The sequence below is a fragment of the Thamnophis elegans genome, chromosome 2, assembly GCF_009769535.1.
Source record: "Thamnophis elegans isolate rThaEle1 chromosome 2, rThaEle1.pri, whole genome shotgun sequence".
Taxonomy (NCBI): Eukaryota; Metazoa; Chordata; class Lepidosauria; order Squamata; family Colubridae; genus Thamnophis; species Thamnophis elegans.
This window is the reverse complement of record NC_045542.1, coordinates 76954509-76976585: the sequence shown is the minus strand read 5'-3', so window position 1 is coordinate 76976585 and position 22077 is coordinate 76954509. Positions and strand designations below refer to the sequence as shown.

The 22077-nt window shown below is 38.1% G+C and overlaps 1 protein-coding gene across 2 annotated transcripts in view; it reads right to left on the bottom strand.

Moving 5' to 3' along the window:
* Nucleotides 1-22077, bottom strand: part of SH3PXD2B (SH3 and PX domains 2B) — a 136411-nt gene that overhangs the window by 69681 nt on the left and 44653 nt on the right. For both annotated transcript variants that reach the window (XM_032210310.1, XM_032210311.1), the window contains exon 3: nucleotides 4581-4656. In XM_032210310.1, coding sequence (XP_032066201.1) covers nucleotides 4581-4656 — 76 coding nt within the window. The remainder of the gene's footprint in view (nucleotides 1-4580; nucleotides 4657-22077) is intronic.

Below are 22077 nucleotides of genomic sequence, written 5' to 3'. Positions count from 1 at the left end.
TTTATACAGACACACACACACACACACACACAAAACAGTTAATAATTTAATAAATACAGGATCTATGATGCAGATGCCAAGAATGTAATAAGATAAATATGAGGAAAAGCAAGGAACAATCCTGCTATCTTAGAAATAGTTTTTTGTAACTAAACCATGGATTGGCAATCAAGTGACTAAAGTTAAGCATGATTTTTTTCCCTGTAATTAATTTTGCAAGCTCAATTATCTTGTGTTCATTTTTGTATGTTTCCCAATTTCTATCCAGTTCCTTATATTTCTTTCACATTCAAACGATAATGTGAAGTAATCATAGCAAAATCATTGCAGCCTATTCTTTAACGTGTAATTTTAAATATTTATGGCATTAAAAATACCTTCCTTAGATAAGAAAAGATACTCAAAGCTGCTGATCGACTGTTTTGTTTCCTATCAAAGGTTTCATTTAGTCATTTAGTCATTTATTTGACATTTTCAAATCTAAATGTGTTAGAGGTTTGCAAAAAGAAAAAAGAAAGAAAAGCTGGAGGCAACTGGGTAGACAGGATAACTGGAAACATTTTTCAGACGTCAGGAACCACAATGTATAATATTACCCAAGGCTTCCCAGAAAGCAGCATGTTCGAATTATAAAGCAAGAGCCAAATTCCCACAATGGTACTGAAATTCAAGGGTTGGTATGGTATTATTAAAAGAAAAACTGCACAGAAGGGAAGAATATAAGAAGGGTGATAACTGGAGAAAGTTGGAATGCAAAGAAGCCCAGGCTCTCTACTGTAAAACCAACACTTTATCGCTCCCAAAATACATATACAAGCACATCTGCGCAACCAAACACAAAAGCTATTCCCTCTTGCTTCACATTTTATTCAGAAAGAGTCGTAAGTGACAACTGATACAGAAAACTCTGGTTCCTGTCTTGAGTTTCCCAGCCATTTGGGGTTTGAAATAAAAGAACTTGTTCCAGTGGATGAACAGGAGAAGATTCAAGGAACTGCAGACCTACATCATTCTGCCCTTGCAAAAGTGCCAAACACAGAATGTCTGATTATTTCCAACCATTTATAACCTCAGCCTATAAAAGCTTTCCTTGGCCAAGAAAGATCTCCCAGAGGTTCAAAACAAGTCTTAGCCAAGGTGGCGCAGTGGTTAAATGCAGCACTGCAGGCTACTGCTAGATCAGCAGGTCAGCGGTTCAAATCTCACCGGCTCAGGGTTGACTCAGCCTTCCATCCTTCCGAGGTGGGTAAAATGAGGACCCAGATTGTTGGGGGCAATATGCTGACTCTCTGTAAACCGCTTAGAGAGGCCTGAAAGGCCTATGAAGCGGTATATAAGTCTACTGCTATTGCTATTGCTTAGCCAGAGAAGCTGGTAACATTTCTTCAAGTCTTAACATTTAAGGCAGAGGGAATTCAACAGGTTCTGGTTGAACATCAGGCAAAGTTTCCTAAGAGTATAAGCCAAGTGTTTCTCATCAGAATCATAGCAACTTTAAGATATGTGTACCTCAGCTCTCAGACAGCATGCTGCCTGGGGAATTCTGGGAATTTAAATCCATATATCTCAAAGTTGCTAAGGTGAAGAAACACTCATATAAGCAGTTTGATGGCTTCTTGAAGGATGCATTCAGACAATTGCAGATACCAGATTTCAATGGTTCAAACTGGATTTTTTAAATGAAGGAAGGGGCTGTCCATTCCACTGCTGGGATTTTATGGTGTCAGAGGTTTGTATATTGTATATTGAATTCCTCATTTGTGATTATTTTTATGGATTTCCCCAAATTCTGTTGGGAACTCAAATTGGGAGAGCATCACCTTCACCTCTGCTTTCCATTGTAAATTAATTCCATAAAAAGGGGAAATTCCAAGCTTCCCAAAAGGAAAGAGGGCACCAAGCAAACAAATTGTACCCTTTCCGTAACCTTTTTGGAAACAAATTTCCCTGAGCTATCCAAAAATAGGTTACAATGCTTCAGAAACAGAATATACTCAAACTGTAATTTCTATTTGTTCAAATAGGAGATGCTGGCAAGCTGTTATATCTCTCCTATTTCATTCTGCTGGTATGGAAAACCACACAACATGCTCTTTTTCTCTGCACTCATGCCAGAGTGAGTCTTGCTTTGCTGCTACCATAATCCAGGGAGCAGCTGGAATTAAAATGCAACCTGGAAATAACCATGATGGTTACTAAGTTGCAATTCTGCCCATATCTGAGGAAGATCATCATTGCATAATGGAATGTTTTAATGGAAATAAAGCCGAAAGAGACACACATTCAAACAGCATAAGGCTATTTGGAAATCTGTGATACTATACTGTGGCAATGGAGAGAGTTGGGGAAGAATAATGATTTGAAATTTTGGGTGCTCAGTTGCCTAATAGAATCAGAATTTTAAAGCCACCCTTCCCAGCCTTGATTCCTCCAAATATGCAACTTCCATCAATCTGAATCAAAAGAGTCAATAGTATATTTGTAACCCTAAACAAGTGTATTTGTGTATTTGTGAACAAGTTTATTTGTAACCCTAAAAGAGAACCATAGGATTAGAAGATCACATACAGACCATGGGGTCTATCTCCCTGTTCCAAATTAATCTACCCAAATAAAGTTGTCTACAGTTGATTTATAAATATGAGACAATTCAACATTGGTTTCAAGGATATATTAGTCTTACTATTAGAAGGTTTAGCTAATCAGAACCTGCTATCTGGTATTTAAATCTATTATTCCATGATGTACACTCTCAAGTAAAAGAAAATTGATTTCCCATTTCTTCAGTGTGACATTCTTCGAAATATTTAGGAATACCCTCAGTCTCACCCTCTTCTAAATGGCAAATGTTCCCATTTCCTTCAAGCCCTCTATGTAGGTTTTAGCTCCCAGAACCCAGATCATCTCCACAGCAATTCTCTGAATTTGCTTCAATTTCTCTGGAAAAAATCAAGCTATGTGGTTGCTAGGAGAAAAAAATGACTTGATAATAATAAAATCAATCAATCAATCTTCTTCCTGATCCCAGCTGTTTCTAAATGTTGTCTTGGCACTAAATCTACGGTTCTAGAATATTTGTCTATACTATTTTCCCCCCAATTCTCTTTATATTTCTATATGTTTTTTTCTTTTTTCAGATATCCATCAAATTTTTGTTCAAAACACAGTTTCTCCTCTTATATTTTTTTTTCTTTTGTACTTTTAATACTACAATTTTAAAGAACTCCCACATATATTGAGCTCTTCTTCCATTATCACGTTCAATTGAAAATCTGAAATACTATACCGCATAGTCCCAAAATGGCCTTCTGAAGATTACACAATATAGAATCAAAAAGGCAACAAACAGAATGGAATGGGACAACTCACCACATCCAAGTCTCTGCAGCCAATTCACCATGACTGACTCACTGCAGGACAACTTGCCATGGGACAATTTAACAATACAATTATTTAAAATAAATACACATTTATTTTAATGTTTGTCATTCTGTCCCTCTTTTTGCATCCTTTCTTTAACAATTCTATTCCTCCATTTCTTTGATATTAGTGTAACTTGTCCTGTAGTGAGTTGTCCCATGGTGAGTTGGCCCTAGTGAGTTGAACACAACAAGTTGGCCATGGCAAATTATCATAGACCCTAAACAGAAACAGTTGAGTACTGATGTGATCTGTTCTGAATATCCAGCTTCATAAGGAGATCTTAGGAGATGCATTTTGTTCTACTTGGAATTTCTAAAGCATCTTTAAAGGCAGCATCACATGCAATGCATTTTAGTAGTAATCCCATTACCAGATTACAATTAATTGGATCGGTCTAATTGGCAATGGTAATGCACAGATTATCCTCCTATTTGTTCTCATACAGGAAATGTGTCAGAATACCCAGAATACCCAAGTGTCTGATCTTCATCAAGTATATAGTCCCAACTAAAATCAGATCTAAAACAACCATCCATAGTTCTTTAATCTTATCTGGGTTTTTTTCCAATTTGTTTTCTCTCCTCCATTATAAAATGATCTGTTCAGAAAGGGGGAAAAAGAGCTATGTATCATCCACATACCGATTTCACCCTAGGCAAAATATCTAAGTATCTTGTAACTAAATTCTATGATACATTATCAGCATATATCAGTCTAATCACAAATCTCCATTCAAATGTCTAAATGTGTTGACATAAAATCCCGTCGTACTTAGTTAACATGACTATTTGGCCAAATCTGATGGAGAAGTCAAAATTTGTAGTCAATATATTTGAAATAAGAAAATTCCTAACAGTGAGAACAATCATCCTGTGGAACAAATTGCCTTCGAAAATTGTGGGTGCCCCAACACTGGAGGCTTTTAAGAAGAGACTGGACAGCCATTTGTCAGAAATAGTATAGGTCTCCTGTTACTGTTATTGAAAAGTGGAGAAATAAAGAGCTATATTAATCTATAATAGATTAATTGACAAAGAGAGAGAGTATGAAAGAGGGAGGGACAGATAGATAAGTAAATATATGATAGACGACAGACACAGATAGAAAAAATATATAAAAATATTTCAATTGAGAACTATACTGTTCACCTTACAAACCTGGCAAAAAGGGAATTATCCTTTGTTTAGGGTCCTTCTGTCCTCCTTCCATTGGAAATTTGTCCAACATTTGCATCTTTAAAACAAAATAAAAAGGGTGTGTGTGAGAGAGACACAATTAACATAGCCACAGAATAATAAATGAATTTTTACATTAAAAAGAAATCAGTATTGCAAACAAACAAATATAACCGTAGCCACCTGGACTTTGGTAGAGCTTTTCAAAAATACAAACTCCGCCAGACAGATTTTCTAAGTGACTGATGCTGCATCTGCTGTTTTTAATTTCTTGAAAGATTCCATGTTTAGATTCCTAGTGGAAACAATGCCTCCTCATGCAGAAAGAGGAAAGGCTCAATTTCTCTAAACCCTTAGGCAATCTCTCTGATCTCTATATTGTGCAAATCCATGCTTGCTTGCACCTTGCAATGAACATATTTCCACCCCCACTCGCCCAATCTTAATAAGAGAAGGGATGGATAGCTTTAACTTTCCTCCCTTTCAAAGTGAGCTAGAATGGGAAAAGATTTATGGGAACATTCAACAGTGTGTGTGAAAATGGATGTCAAATTGTGTGTGTTCCTCCTGATTCAACAGCGCCAGGCAGTTCATGAGACAAAAAGAGAAGAAACGGGGTAAAAAGGTCCACCATGACTGATATACTTGTGAGTCATGGACTTATAACAGTTCATTTGCGTGACTGTTCAAAGTTCCAACAGCACAGAAAAAGTGATCATTTTTCACAATTGCAACTTTTGCAGTGCTCCCATGGTCACGTGTATCAAAATTCAGATGCTTGGCAACTTCTGCGACCTTTTTTGTGACCTTCTGACAAGCAAAATCCATGAGGAAACCAGATTCGTTTAACAACTGGGTTACTAACTTAACAATTGCAGCTATTCACAAAAACTGTGGCAAGAAATGTCATAACATGGGGCAAAACTCACTTAACAAATGTCTTACTTAACAACAGAAATGTGGGGCTCAATTGTGGTCATAAGTCAAGGACTACCTGTATTGAAATACCCTTTTTCACCACACCAATATTGTGAGCAAACCCAGAGTCGTATATTTGAGATGGGCAGATACATAAACTGAAAAAATAAATAAGTAAAAATATGGCTACCTTTTAAAAATCTCACAGTAAGCTTGGTAAGTGTTAATTGAATTTAGAGAGAAGAAGAGAACTTTGTCGGGATTCTGCTCAAGCTGGATGTGAGATGAAACCAAATAGAGAGGTAAAACAATCTCTGATCTAGAAATGTAATGAGGGCCCTTCAGATGTTTTAAACTTCAACTCCTCTACTTCTTGACCATTGGTCACCCTGCTGGAGACAGGAATACTTGGAGAGTGTTAGTTGCCTATCTTGTACTTCAGAATCAATGTCAGGACATACCAGATGGCCTAATCAGTGATGGCTAACCTTTTTGTTGTTGCGTGCCAAAAGCGCACCCATAATGCAATGTGTGTGTGACACCCCCTCGGCATGCCCCACCTCCTGCGCATGTGTGCCCAACCATGCTGCCCCTCCCCCATGTGTGCACATGCAACTGCTCCCCCCCATTTTGGGCCTCCCTGCAGCCTTCTGGGACCAAAAATAGGCCATGGGGAGGGCGCACTATACTTCCCGTCCTCCCCCTCGCGTGCACGTGCAATCCCCCTGCCCCTGTGCATGTGCACACATCTCCCACATTTTCCCTGTCCCCCGTGGCAGAGACCCAAAAATGAGATGGCCGATGGGAGGCGTGCACACATGCACGGTGGAACTGAGCTGGGGAGATGGCTTGTGTGCCCGCAGAGAGGGCTTTGCATGCCACCTGTGGCACACATGCCACAGGTTTGCCATCACGGGCCTAATTCAATAAAGAAAGGCAGATTCCTGTGTTCAAACTCATATCTACTGGACTCATGGTGATTTACTAATTAACCTGTGCCAGATGAAGAATCTTTTGAAATGACACAGCAGAGTATGCAAGAATGCAAAAACAGCATTATCAAGACTCTAAGCCCTCGCCTGTATTTTTTCCTCTCAAATCTAAATTGTTGCAATTTCACCTATTGCAGATATTCTAATGCAGTTTTACTATGCAGCATATTCTAATACAACAGTCACAACGCGTCATACTGTAAAAGGCAAGATTTATATTAGAAGACTCACATTTTAAAGAATTCACAGTTTTAGCCAAACTTAGTAGCAAAACTTCCCAGGCCAAAACTTCCCAGGACAGCTTTATGAACAGGGCACAATATTATAGTGAGAAAACATCTTAGAAGTTTATATATAGCAATAGGGTCTACATTCTAGACACGGAAATATGTCTTAAATGGCTGCCAATGTATGTAAGATTAGAGCTGCCTGAGGCCATGTTATAAAAGTAATCGGGTCACTTTCCCAAATGCTTGATGGAAGCAATCAATTCTTCAAGTATTTTTCTTGGAAGAGTTAAATCCAGAGGGTTTAAACCAATGCCCTCGGAGGCCCCCTCTCACCATAACTGATGAACAATGATGATATATTTTCATGCCATTTCAAGTAAGGCAGGAATAAAAGCTCACATAAACCTAGAAATATGCACATCAATAGTTAAATAAACAAAAAAAATCCTTAAGAAAACCAAACCCTGATCAAGGATATCAGGGATATTGCTCTACCAGGGATATTGTGGCTCTCAGCCTCCTCAAACATATTAAATGGCCATAAAGAGGCTGCCAACTATTTCGATCCATAATATAACCAAGTGACTCAGAAATCAACAGTGAGTAACTTTCAAATGCTGTTTTTTTTTAAAGCACTTATTATTTTTCATGTCCTGAAGACAACTGGTACCACTGTCAGTATACTAGAAATTAACCAATATTGTCTCCTTCCTGTTAATGGGAATGCCACAAGTCACATAAATATGGCTGAGGAAGCTAGTCTGCTCTTTCCTTATCTTAGTAAAGCAAACCATTACATTAGCTTCAAATCTAATTGCCAACATCATTGGCAACAACATGAGCCTGTATTTTTTACTATTTTTCCTCCCCTCAACCTCCATCCCAAAGTGGGACTGCATTACATTAGGTGATCTCAACAAAGGGCTGCATAGAACACATGTAGGATTCATGTGAGACAAGTTTCTTCATACCATCCAGAAATGCTTGACTACAACTCTAAGAATTAGCCATCTGGAAAACACTACTGTACTTTGAAGGTGGCTGAATAGGCACTTGGGAATGGCCTCATTATTTTTGGAAACACCTTGGAATATATGATAATAAAATAAAAATAAAAATGCACGGACTTCACCTAGGAATATGTGAGGCAATTTTAGTATTTGATTTTTCCTCTAAGGAAAATTAATCACCTAGATCAGCTTAACAATGTTAAAAAACAATTTACTCCCTCTGCTAGATCTAGCAGTAGGAACTTTATCCTACACTCATACCTAAGTGCAGAATAGACATTCCTTCTTCTCAAGAAACCATTAATAGAGAACAATTTGGGGGTACCAAGAAGACAGAAAGATGGATCTTGATCATGAAAAGCTAAATTAGAACATTTCCCCCTTTCTTGACTACACAGCTGTCAGAAATATAATTTATGAAGGTAATTAGGTTTTTAGGATACCTACATTGTTCCATTTCCTTGTAAAATTAATGGCTTATACATCAATATTTTCATCTGCTAAAAATATTGCCAATTAAAATTTTACCGGGAAACTATTTTATGTTGAGAAGATCTGAATGATTCAGACACTTTTTGCATGGAAAGGACATTAACATTTATAGCAGATACAGGAATGGAGAATGTTGATGCCATACTGAACATGGGAGAAATGAGGCTTTAGCAAAAATTGAGATACATTTGCATGTCTGCTGAATTGAAGGACTGGGTTTCTCAGGAGAGAAATTGAGCTGCAAATCCATTCAATTCATGACTATATGACTATATATAATGACTATTTTTATCCCTCTGCTCCCCAAAATGATTCTGCTTCCTCCCAATTGTTTCTCTTGTAACCAAATAGCAACTATCTTCCATGGAAACCGAAGCCCCAGCATCCATGTCAGCATGGAGACACATCTGATAGTCTATGCACTGTTGCAGCAGTATTTGGTTTTTACAAGCATAGACGATGTGAGATTCACCAATGCTATTCACGATTCACAGCACCTAATATGAATGTAGGCATAGTGTCCTATTAGGCATGGATTAAATTAGGCACTTTATTTATGCATATCACGCTGCTCAATTCACCTGATTGCAGTTGAAATGCAAACAATCCTTTGCCCCAAGCCCAACTTTCTCCGAGAAGCTAAAAAATAATTTTGATTTGCATTTGTTTCCTACTTCCAATAGTTCTAATTTTAGAGTTGGCCAATTGTGTCAACAAGGATCAATTCAACCGGTTGGTTTTCCAAACATACAGAAGGGTTTTTTTTATACTGAACATTTGTTGCAAATAAAATTAGCTAATAGACTGTTCTGCTTAGAATGGATTATCAGCTTTTTTTTTAGTTACTATGTGCCCGCTCTTCCCCACCAACACCAACATATGGCAACGGCCCCAAAAGAGTCTCAGAAAGCATCCCTGTTGCACAGATCCAGATTCCAAGCTCAGTACAGCAAGAGTCACTAGGTAACTACTGTAAGTCCAATGGGCACACACAAAGTTCAAGAAAGCAGTCCGGGAGTCAAACAAACCAGGAGACAAGACCAAGGTACAAAACTGGGCACATTGTTCCAGCAGTATTCAATTCCTCATGGGCATGATTAAGTAGGCAATGCTGCTGCAGCCCTTTATGAAAAGCAAGGCTGCCTCCTCATGAGTAGTCTAGCTGACCGCTATTGTGCCTCCTCTTTGCTCTACATATCCTTGAATCAGGAAGAAGTGTGGACGTCATCTCCTCCTCTTTGCTAAGCTGCAGCTGTTTACAGTCCTGCCTGGACCTCCTGGCCAACTTGCTGCAGCTGTGGCTAACCTCCCTCAGCCTCAGTCTGTCCTCCTCCGATCAACTCTAGCTGAGACTGCTCCATCACGCTAACATTCTCTGAGCCCAGATCCTGACCAATACTTGGCTCCACACGTTCCTCTGCAGATTCAAACTTACCCTCCTCCTCTGAACTGGCATCTGGAAAGGGGTCCCGAGGTGGATCCCTGACACAAGAATCACAAGGTTATGTTTTGTATTGTTAAATGGGGACACTGCTGTCTTCTCCAGAGCTGTGTAATAAAACATGATTCCATATAATCGTCCTAACCAACTTTCTTGCTTATTCTCACATTCTTGAAACAATATGGCATCATAATTCTTGAATATGCAAATACCATTACATGTTATGTTCTTAAATGACTTTACGTCATCAAATCCAACCAACACAATCCCCCAAGCTTGTTATATAGCTACAGTGAGCTATAATAGTCTCTATGTTATAATTTATTAAATTCTACAGTATTTGTAGGTCACTCACTTTCTAAAACATGGGCAGCTCTAAACAGTAAAAACTTAACCAAAACATGCACAGCTATTAAAAAAAAAACATGAGAGCATACAGTAATCATCCTGAAATGTACAAATCCAATTACTAGGATCATAAGTTTCCAGGAAACGAGGTTTTTGTTTTCAGAACACACGTAAGAAGTGAGCCATTCTAATTTAGGCAAAAGAAAATCCAACTTGCAACTTGCAACTGCAACATGCAAGTTGCAAACTGCAACTACAGTATAAACAAATATATAGTATACAAAGATGGTTCTAAGAATCTTCAATCATCTCTCTCCAGCAATCAATCGATGGCAGGGATACAGGTTTATGAGGTAAATTTTATACATATTTGAGCATCTAGAAAATGTCTGGGCCAGTCAAAATTGTTTCAAAGATTTTTTTAAGTAAAAAAGGCTACAGTTGCAGGCTCGGTGACTTTAGCTTGTGTTTTTATAAAACTTAAGTTACAAAACATAAAAAAGAAGATCTCGCCTTCTTAAAATAATTTTGTAACATTTTTTATGCATTACCCCATAGCTATGTACAGTTTTAGAAACTGAAATTAGTTTTCATGGAACAAATGCAATCATGGAACCAAATTTAAAGCAGAAGAAAAATACTACCACAGGAAAAATTCCCCTGATATAACAATCAAAGAGACTGTTACTATCATTTGCAAGCCTGCATGATCAGATTTAGGAAACAGCAGAATTTCAATAAATAGTTTGTACTCTCCCCTTCAAAGAATACAAAGCAAGACTGCAGCAAAGAACTGAAAATCAAAATTGAGCTACTTTTTTGCTTCTCCTCCCCAAAAAACCCCAAATAGTTAAGACCATTTTTAACAGGGGTCATTTTAATAAATCTCTATATACCCTCTATGACAAACATAGATTCAATTTGTAATGAACAGAATGTTCTGTCCCTCAATAAAACTCCATATACGCTATTAAGGACTCGTCTTTGACACCACTTGATGTATAATTTATTCTATTCAAATGGAAGGGGCAATTGCTTTGATCCAAATGACAATCAGGAGAATAAACGCCTTTGAAATGTATATTGACGAAATATTACCTAGGACATAAAGGGATGAACATGTGCAAAGTAAGCCTTACAGAAATGGGCAAAGATAAGGACACTGACTAATATCAAGAAAAGAAAAGTAGAATATTTAGGATAAATGATATAATATGAAGAATATCAATTACTTCAGTACATTGTGCTGGAAAATGACACACAACCTGGCAGAAAAATTCTAGGTACATTATTTGGCAAAAATACACCACCTTCCTTTTGGACAGTAACATCAAAAGAATAAATAGTAGCACTGATAATTGCCAGCCACCAGTAGCAGATGTCACTAAAAAACAGAAGAACTGCTTTGTGAACTGTCTGAATTACAAATATACATATCTGGAGTTAAAGTAGACTCACAAGAGATCCAAAACTATAAATAGTGCATATTTTAGCATGATTGAAGGCTGGCGATATTAATAGACTTTCTATCATATTTCTCTGTCGCCCCATCACTCCAAGTGAATCTCAGATGCATCCAGCTTCTCAGAAGATGTCTCCACTGGCCAACCATGTCTAGGTTTGGAGGATTGGACCTGGTTAGTATGTGAATAAGAGTTCCTCATGCAATAGCAGGGCTGGAAGTGAGACTGGAAAATTGGGGGGGTGGGGGTGGGAAATGTCCCAGAAAAGTGGAAAACTATTTCCAAAAGGCTGTCCAAAAATCTAAACACTTTTCTCCATGAAATCACCATGAGCCAGTCTTCTTGACTCAATGTCTATAAAATGGCAAAAAAACCAACATAATTTGATGTCTTCTAAAACAGTCTCAGAAATTCAGCAATCATACCAACAAGATTTGAACAAGGTAGTAACAAATACTAGAAAATGATCTGGTACTAGATGAAGGGATATACATAAGATTTCTGTTGCTCCCCTCTGGGAGGAGGTTTCAAAGTATTTCTAGCAGGACTACCAGATTCTGTAACAGCTTCGGTCACCTGTCTAGTAAACTCACAAGTTTTGTTTCTCTTGCCATGTACATATATACATCTGGACTATACGGTGTTGTTTCTCTGTATCATATAGGTGGGTATTTATTTATTTTTTATTTTTTATTTTTTATTTATTATAGTTATGTAGTATATATTGGAGGTGCTGACTCTTTCAGAGCTATATGTAACAAAATTTCATTTTAATGTATTCCGATTGGTGTACATTCAAAGTGACAATAAAGTTATTATTCTGTTTTGTTCTGTTCTATTCCATTCCATGATTATTAAATGGCAACTTTAAATTATGGCCAATTTTTAAATGCTGAAGCAACAATGGAATCAAATTTGGAAAATGTCTGTCTAGCACACTAAAGTACATTTAACACACTCCTAAAGAACCTCTCTAATTCACTATTTATAACAAAGCGATTTCTCTCTCTCTCTCTCTCCCTCCCTCTCTCTCTCTCTCTCTCTCTCTCTCCACAGCTTTAATTCATTTTTAAGTACTATTAACATCATATGCAGATTCATTAATCAATTAACAAGATAAGAGAATATCTTGAGTTTGCAGTTCTACATAGTTCAAAGCGAATAAAGGCTCCCTTGAGTCAAGTTTGACTTCCGGTGATCTGCTGACACATTCATCCCTTTTCCATCACTGCCTTTTTCTGGGATGTTGTTTCAACCTCACACTCAAGCTGCTAGTCTTGGGGATATTGGTGGTCTCTCATAAATATTAATCATGCCTGTGCTGTTCTTTTCTTCAAGTTAAGTTAGCTAGATGCAGTAATGTCTAATGAATGAAGTGCTGACTCTTGTATTAATAGACGTATATAGAATAAACGACCATCCCAAAAATCAGTGTATGGCACATAACAAATAGAGGCTATAAAGGATGAGAAAGCATAAATACAGAAAGGAATTTCCTGTGAAGTCGCTGGAAACATTCTATATACTGTAATTGTACACTGTTCTAACTTAATCGTAAGAGAGAAAAATGTAAGAGACCTGCAGCTGGAAACAGCAGAAAAAAACAAACAATGTAAAAAAGCTGCCTCCAGAGGTGCAAAGCCCAATATTAAAGCCACTACAATTGCCGCCATTGTGCTTACTACAACTCTTATTCCTGCCCAATCAAATCGACCAAAAGAGAAGTAAATCAGTTTGATAACTGTTACAATCCTCAGCAGAGGTAAAGATCCAGCTTAGTTTTGAAGATCACATTTTTCAAGTGATGAGCTTTGTGTGCTGTTCTCATTTACAATACAATACAATAGCAGAGTTGGAAGGGACCTTGGAGGTCTTCTAGTCTAACCCCCTGCCTAGGCAGGAAACCCTATACCGTTTCAGACAAATGACTATCCAACATCTTCTTAAAGACTTCCAGTGTTGGGGCATTCACAACTTCTGGAGGTAAGTTGTTCCACTGATTAATTGTTCTAACTGTCAGGAAATTTCTCCTCAGTTCTAAGTTGCTTTTCTCCTTGATTAGTTTCCACCTATTGCTTCTTGTTCTACCCTCAGGTGCTTTGGAGAATAGTTTGACTCCCTCTTCTTTGTGGCAACCCCTGAGATATTGGAACACTGCTATCATGTCTCCCCTAGTCCTTCTTTTCATTAAACTAGACATACCCAGTTCCTGCAACTGTTCTTCATATGTTTTAGTCTCCAGTCCCCTAATCATCTTTGTTGCTCTTTAGGGTTTTTTTGTTGTTGTTTTTACAACAAAAGGGTCAAACTGCAGGAGACATCAAAAGTCTCTTACTGTTGGTACTAGCAAAAATAGAAAAAAAGAGAACATGTGGCCAGTAATTCCAATGAAATAGAACAAGGCTGATAAAATGCAGTTAAGTGCTGGAAAGGTTTTGCTGTCAGGCATGTTAAGGCTAAGCCTGCCTTTACATGTCATTCCTGTGTGTTCTTTGTTCTTTCTTTAGGATAAAATGCACACATGCTCCATTTTATTTTTATTTATTTACTTACTAGCCGGTAACCTGGCATTGCCCGGGTATTTATTTATAGGGGGGAAATGTCCAGACCAAACATAATTTCTAATTTTCCCCCTTACCAGAGGGTGCCTCTTGTGGAGTACCGTAAAGTTGTTACCATAGCAACTCTACTGTGCTGTACAGTAGAAGCAATTTTACGGCAGTACAGTAGAAGCCATTTTAAGGCACAACAGCTGTATCTTAACAGAACACCCCCCTCCAAGGGGTGTTAGGGATGTCTTATCCCCCACAGTATTTGTTTCCAGAGCATTAAATGATCTGTGTACCAAGTTTGGTTGAAATTGCCCGAGGCATTCCAGAGTTATGCTGGAACATGCACACACACACACACACAGAGATAGATATATTTAGATAGATAGATAGATAGATAGATAGATAGATAGATAGATAGATAGATAGATAGGTAGGTAGGTAGGTAGGTAGGTAGGTAGGTAGGTAGGTAGGTAGGTAGGTAGGTAGGTAGGTAGGTAGGTAGATAGATAGAGACAGACAGACAGACAGACAGACAGACAGAGATACATACAGATAGATATATTTAGATAGATAGATGGATGGATGGATGACTGGATGGATGGATGGATGGATGGATGGATGGATGGATGGATGGATAGATAGATAGATAGATAGATAGATAGATAGATAGATAGATAGATAGATAGATAGATAATCACAATCAAATCTACTACTTGATGGATTCCATAATATCCTGGAGTCCCCAGGCCTGTGGGTAAAACCATGTCTTCAGGACCTTTCAAAAGATAGTCACGGTATGGGGCATTTCTATGGAAGCTCACATAGCAATAGCACTTTAGACTTTCATACTGCTTCATAGTACTTTACAGCACTCTCGGGGCAATGTACAGAGGCAGCATATTGCCCCCAACAATCCAGGAGTCCTCATTTTACCAACCTCAGAAAGATGGAAGGCTGAGTCAATCTGAAGCCCATCAGGATGAAACTCCAGGCTGCAGGCAGAGTTTGCCAGCAGTACTACATTCTAACAACTTGGCCACATGTTTTACATACCTTGTAAAGCCAAGATGCGGATATTCTGATTAACAAAGACAACAAAGAGTTTGGTTAAGAAAGAGACTTCATCCAATTGATACCAGCAAACTTTCCCAAAACTAACTTTAAAGTTCTAACTAACTTTTGGGGAGGTCATCCTCCTTAAAACTGAAGGTTGTAAAAACTCATATGCGCTTTGAACACCTGACATTTTGCAACTTATTGCTGACTTTGCTCTTCGTTTTGCTTCTCCTCAACTGGCAAGGATTTTCTCCACTGCTTTATTATTTCAAAAGAACATGTCACAGTAGGAACACTGTTCAAAGTTAATCCTGCCCTCCAAAAGTGTGGCACTGTAACTCTTTCCTAATCCCCAGCCACCACAGTCTATGTATTCTGCTTCACCTACAGTGCACCAAGCTGAAAATGACTGGCCAGGAAATCTCAGTTATTGGCCAGGGAGCCTTTATGATGAAAAGGAGGTTGAAAAAGATTTCCTTTCATCATTACAGAAAAAAAACAATGTTAAAATAGGAAGACAGAAGTCCCATTACCAGCATCATTAGAAGAATTCATAACTAAATTGTAACTCTGCTATTTTGAATATTTCTATAGATGTTTTATTTATTTGCAGCCTAAATTCAGTGAGAAGATGAAAGATTTTCAATTACAGAATATATGAGTCAGGAAATACCTTACATCAGGCCTGTCAAACTGGCCACCCACAGGCTGGATGAGTTACGCACAGGTCACATCCACCCTGGCTCTACTAAAGCAAAAAATGTTGTGATACGCCATGATATGTCTGTCACATGACATGATCGAGTTTGACATGCATGCCTTAGATCAGTGATGGAGGGAGGGAGGTCAGGGAGGTCTTGTATGGGTGTGCCACACCCATAATGCTATGTGTATGATACCAGCGCGGATGCACGCACGACCAACACTCCTTCTGGTTTGTTTGTAGGGCTAGTTTTAGCTCTCCGGAGCCTTCAGGAGGCTTCCCTGAAGACTCCAGAGGGCAAAAAAAGAACCTATGAGCAAACTGGAAGTCACTTCCGATTTGTCCATAGGGCCGTTTTTCGTACTCCGGAGCCTTCAGGAGGCTTCCCTGAAAGCTCTGGAGGCTAAAACCGGCCCTACGAGCACACCGGAAGTACGTTCCTGAACTTCTGGTTTGCCCGTAGGGCAGTTTTTGGGTGAAAAAACCGAGGGTGAAAAATGGCCTCAAAAAAAGGCCGAAGTTAACTGCCAAGCGCGTGCATGCATGCTGCCCAGCTGACCGGACAATGCCTCGCGTGCCCTGATAAACGGCTCCGCGTGCTACCTGTGGCACGCATACCATAGGTTAGCCATCACGGCCTTAGATGCTGACCAGTCCAGCCCATTGCTCAGTGAATCAATCAATCAAGAAATTCCTCCTACTATTCAGGCTGAATCTTCTTTTTATTTTCAGCCAATATGTCCCTATCCTACCCTCAATTTCAATAGAAGGTTGTCTCTGTGATGATATTTTTTAATTTGATTGTTTTTTATGTGTTCATTGTTGTTCCTTGCCCAGAGTCACTTTGTGGCTATATAAATTTGATAAATAAAATAAAATAAAATACCCTCAATTTCAATAGAAGGTTGTCTCTGTGATCATATTTTTTTAATTTGATTGTTTTTTATGTGTTCATTGTTGTTCCTTGCCAAGAGTCACTTTGTGGCTATATAAATTTGATAAATAAAATAATTAAATAAACAAATGAAAATTAGAACTTGTGTTTTGTGATTTGTTTATAAACAATAAAAAGTGACTATTCACACTGGCTTAATTTTTAACTTTTTATTTATGGTACCGGACACCCAGTTTTTTAAAGAACCAATTTTTTTAACACCCCCACCCCAAATGTTCTATTCTTTCTCACACACAAATACATACACACCAATATTCAAACCTTTGATGTTGATCTTTAGTTTTTTTTTATGGTAGGGGGTTCCACAATATGACAGTTTTGTTAGGTAGCTATATAGTTCTGTTTAGTATCTTTACTTATCGTGAAATATTCTGAATTATAGGAATATATTCAAATGAATGTAAAAGATTTACTCTAGAAGTATTGAAAGAAGTTGCTATATTTTTCTGCCATTTATACTTCTCTACCAATTTAAACAGATAGGATCACAAGAGTTGGCTAACAACTTTAATTTGGGGTTAATCAGTGAATTTTTACAGCTTTTCCCATTAAAAAGTAATTTTTAATAAGTTCTGATGTTGTCCACATTTAGTAAAGCAAGCTTGATTAAATTAAGAAATTGCAAGATTATTTTTTTGGGGGGGGATCAAAGTATATAAATGTTTCAATAATGATTCAAGCGTGCAGTCTATGACTAGATTCAGCTAGCTGTTCTTGTTAGACTTCATAAATAATCACAAGTTCTGTGAATCAGAGGAAGGCTTACCCTGCAGGACCTAATTAAACAGAAAATGACGGGATATTTCTCTCTGTCCCTTCCTCCCCAAAATTTTTAGGTAGCTTTGAATCGTTTTACAGAGTAAAGACACTGTTTTCACCTTTCCTGCCTTGTCCCAGTATCTCAAATCCATGTCACTTTCTCTCACTTCATACAAAAACAGAGACTGGATTAAAGCGAGCATGGAAGTGATCCAAACAAGGAAAGATGTCAACAGTCTGAAGAGAGAAATATGTCATTATAAAGGTTTTAGTTTTAGCCAAGCATTTTTTCCTCCTTTATAGAAAATTTCCCCCGCAGTGTTTGCAGAAAATGAACGTTGATGAGTTTCAGTAAATTCATGTTGATAATTCCTGACATGCACACTGCATTCTTTGAAAGCCACTAGGGCTTCTGCGTCAAAAAAATAGATTTAATATCTGACCTCAGAAAATGAGCCTTGGGGACAGTAGTTCTCTTTTTCAGTAAGTATTGATCTATGTTGCACTTAACCTGCATTTAATCCGTGCTGCATTATACATTCCAAATGCAATTAAGCATAGCATAGAAGGCTAAGGCAACAGGAACAAAAATCAGATGCAAAGCAGGCCTGTACCAGAGTTTTAAAGAGATTGCACATAGGATAAATAATCAATATACCATGAATAATGCATCAGAGCATCCCACCATGGGGAAATTATTCATGAAAGAGATGTTTAGCAACATAACTGCAATGAAATACAGACAAGAAAAAAAGTTTCCATCTCATCCATTTCCTTTCACAATCCTACTCTAACTAATTGTTGAAAATTGCATCTGCCTGAACTTCTCAGATAGTTTAGGTGGCTCAAAATCCAAAGTGTTTGTTTTCCAAAACAGCCATGAATTATCAAGTTAATTAAGTAGTGCATTTTCAGATCACGGTTCGGTAATAGCCCTCTGGCTAGTTAAGTATTCAAATATAATAATATACCGTAGCGAATTTTAACAAACCTAAGATTATAGTGAGCCGAGGTGGCACAGTGGTTAAAGTGCAGTACTGCACTTCAGTTCAGCTGACTGCTATCTGCAGTTCGGCGGTTCAAATCTCACCGGCTCAGGGTTGACTCAGCCTTCCATCCTTCCGAGGTGGGTAAAATGAAGACCCAGACTGTGGGAGCAATATGCTGACTCTGTAAACCGCTTAGAGAGGGCTGAAAGCCCTATGAAGCGGTATATAAGTCTAACTGCTATTGCTATTGCTATTGCTATACTGCAAAACAGCTCAAAGATCATCGGCACCCTTGTTCAAAACAATAAGTTATTGTAATTGAAAACTTGGTAGACCAGCAGCTCAAATTACATTAAAAACCAGTTCCTAAAAGATCTATGAACATATAGCAGCCGTTGGGTCTTGTCAAAAGGGCTATAATGTAGAAGCAAGGCAACCTTCCCCAGAAAGCAAATTCTATAACCAGGGCAATACTACTGAAAACTCATTTTCCACCCAATGGCCTGCTTATTTCTTAGTGCAGGGAATTCTTGGTTAGAGGCCTCCATTAGAGGTTGGCATATGGAAAAACATATGAGTTAGCATTTCAAGGGCAATCTGAACTATGCTGGCAACAGGTGATAAAACACTAGTGTAATGAGTTCAAATCAAATGGCTTGGACCATTCCCACGTTCCCCAAAGTGTCCAAGGCATCAACTCAGCATCATCAAGGTTAATCTTGATATCCTGCCAGTTGCTCAAATGGGTTATTTCCAGGGAGATATAGGGGATGACTAGGCTGAGCTGGAGGGAGGGGTCAAAGGCCTCACTTGGAATACTGCATCCAGTTTTGGTCACCATGATGTAAAAAAGATGTTGAAACTCTAGAAAGAGTGCAGAGAAAAGCAACAAAGATGATTAGGAAACTGGAGGCTAAAACATATAAAGAACAGTTCCTGGAATTGGGTATGTCTAGTTTGATGAAAAGAAGGACTAGGAGTTACATGATAGCTGGAATTGGGTATGTCTAGTTTGATGAAAAGAAGGACTAGGAGTTACATGATAGCAGTGTTCCGATATCTCAGGGGTTGCCACAAAGAAGAGGGAGTCAAGCTATTCTCAAAAGCATCTGAGGGTAGGACAAGAAGCAATTGGCAGAAACTAATCAAGGAGAGAACCAACCAAGAACTAAGGAGAAATTTCCTGACAGTTAGAACAATTAATCAGTGGAACAACTTACCTCCAGAAGTTGTAAATGCTGCAACACTGGAAGTTTTTAAGAAGAGATTGGATAACCATTTGTCTGAAATGGTATAGGGTTTCCTGCCTAAGCAGGGGAGTTGGACTAGAAGACCTCTAAGATCCCTCCCAACTCTATTATTTATATTCTATTATTATTTATATTATATTCTAAATGCATCATCAGTCATGAGTTCCTGTGCAGCCACAAGAGATCTAAGTCCAGCCCACCTTGAATACTGTCCTTAACTCCTGCTAATTTCCTTTGACCATTAGTAGTTCAGATTCTTGTACAGAATTTAAGCTTACAATAGATCACTGATCTTGCAAGCTTAACAGTTTCACTCACTGAAACTGTCTGAATCTTTCGATTTCCCTGGCGCTTGAGAAACCAATGGCTCAGGAGATTCTCTTAATACATATCACATGTAAAGGAAAGAATAGGAACTATGAGGATCAGCAGCTTTAAGCAACATGGGCCAGCGTGAGAACCTGATTAAACATATTAACTTCAAGCTACATCTTTGGATGGGTAGGGGTGAAGGAAAAGCTGGTCTCACCTTGAATGTGGAGTTCCTCATTGAACATTACCTGCAGATCTTGATTATCTTTGGATCGACTATATTGTAGACACAACAGAAAGACTGGACTACAGTTGTGTATAAAATTAGATTACTGACATTTCACTAGTGCTTCCTATAACCTTTTCACCTCAAAGTGTACTCCTATGCAACACAAGGGTATCTTTTATTTTAGATTACAACTCTAAAGTATTTATTTTTCAGGGAAGTTTCTCCTGCCTATTTTCTCTACACATAAAATAAACTCTACCACTTGTGTGGTAAGCACAGGGAAGTAATGTGTGGCATGGGTTATTTTATTATAAAAAACCCGCTTGGTTTGAAAGTGAACTTTGGTCAAAACTTGTGTTTAATATTTAGTTCAAAACTGATTTGAGCTTGCCCATAAAATCTCACCATCATAGAGAGAGAAAGTGAAGAATGTATGAATATAATTGCAACTGGCTATTCTCTCCACCCTTTTTTCTCATTTGCAAGGAAGAGTTCTTTTTCAGAAGTATTGCTTTTTTCATCTTCCTCCTCCAGACCACGGTGGGTGGTCAAAAGAGCCATAACCTAAACTTTGTTCAAGGTGGACTAAAAAAATGTCCTGGCTCAGCAAGCCAACTGTCCATCCCTGAAATATAAGCCAACAATGAATAATATAAAATTGAACTTCAAAACCTAAACACTGTCCTTTCAGTTTAAACCACAAAGTTGAACTGTTATCTTTGTATTTAAAGAAGGAAGCAGTAAGTAGCACTAATGTGTACAGGTGGCACATTTCTAAAAAAAATTCTGTCTGCTATTGTCAAAAATGTTCAACTATCATGGATGCATGGAAACCAAGTATTGAAAGGTCCTAGGAATAATCTGTCAAGTATTGTTTAACAACATTTTCTCCAACCTGGTGCCTTCGGTCCATTTTAAGTGACATTTTAAACTTCCTTTACTCCTAATCAACATATAAGCTAGAAGATGGAGAAGCCTTTGGGATTAGATGACCTGACTTTGATTAACTTTGCATATTACACAAAGTGAATACACTCTAATTTGCCTCAACTTTAATTAATGTTCATTGTGGCGGGTCTAAAAAGCGAAATTCAATAAAACAGTCTCCTGACTCAGTCTCACTCTTCAAACCTGTTTTAACTATTTGTATTCTAGTTTCTTAACCAAAAATATAATATATGTAATTCTTGATTTACAACCGTGATTGAAACTGGAATTGTGGCCATAAGTCATTGAGGTCATAAGTCGAAGCACCCACATGACCATGAATGTTGACTGTTTCTATGGTGGATGTTAAGCAAATCATGTGGTTGTTAAATGAATATGTTCTTCTGATTGGAAGAAACTGGCAAATCTTGGTCGTCGGATCACAGGACACTGAACTGATCATAAATGTGTGCTGGTTGCCAATTGCCAAAATGCAGTCACATGATCATGGGGAGCAGCACAATGTTTTATCATGCCCAGAAGCACTTTATGGCCCAGAAAATACCCCTTTCCAAGGCTGTCATAACTTGAGGGCTACTGTAGCAACTCTGGGTAAACAGCTTATTTGAGAATTATCCAGACCAGATTTTTTTTTAAAAAAAGTGCAGAACATACTATACAGGTAGATGTTTCCAAAATTATACAAAAACATGAAATGAGGAGTTTACATCTCTGTCTCTCTCTGCATTGCTTCCCCCTTTTGTTTCCCACTGCTATGAAAAACCTCTCCGTTGGGATGACAATCTGCAACTTCTGCCTAGTTTTCAGTGTAGAAGTCTCTCCTGGCTTTCTC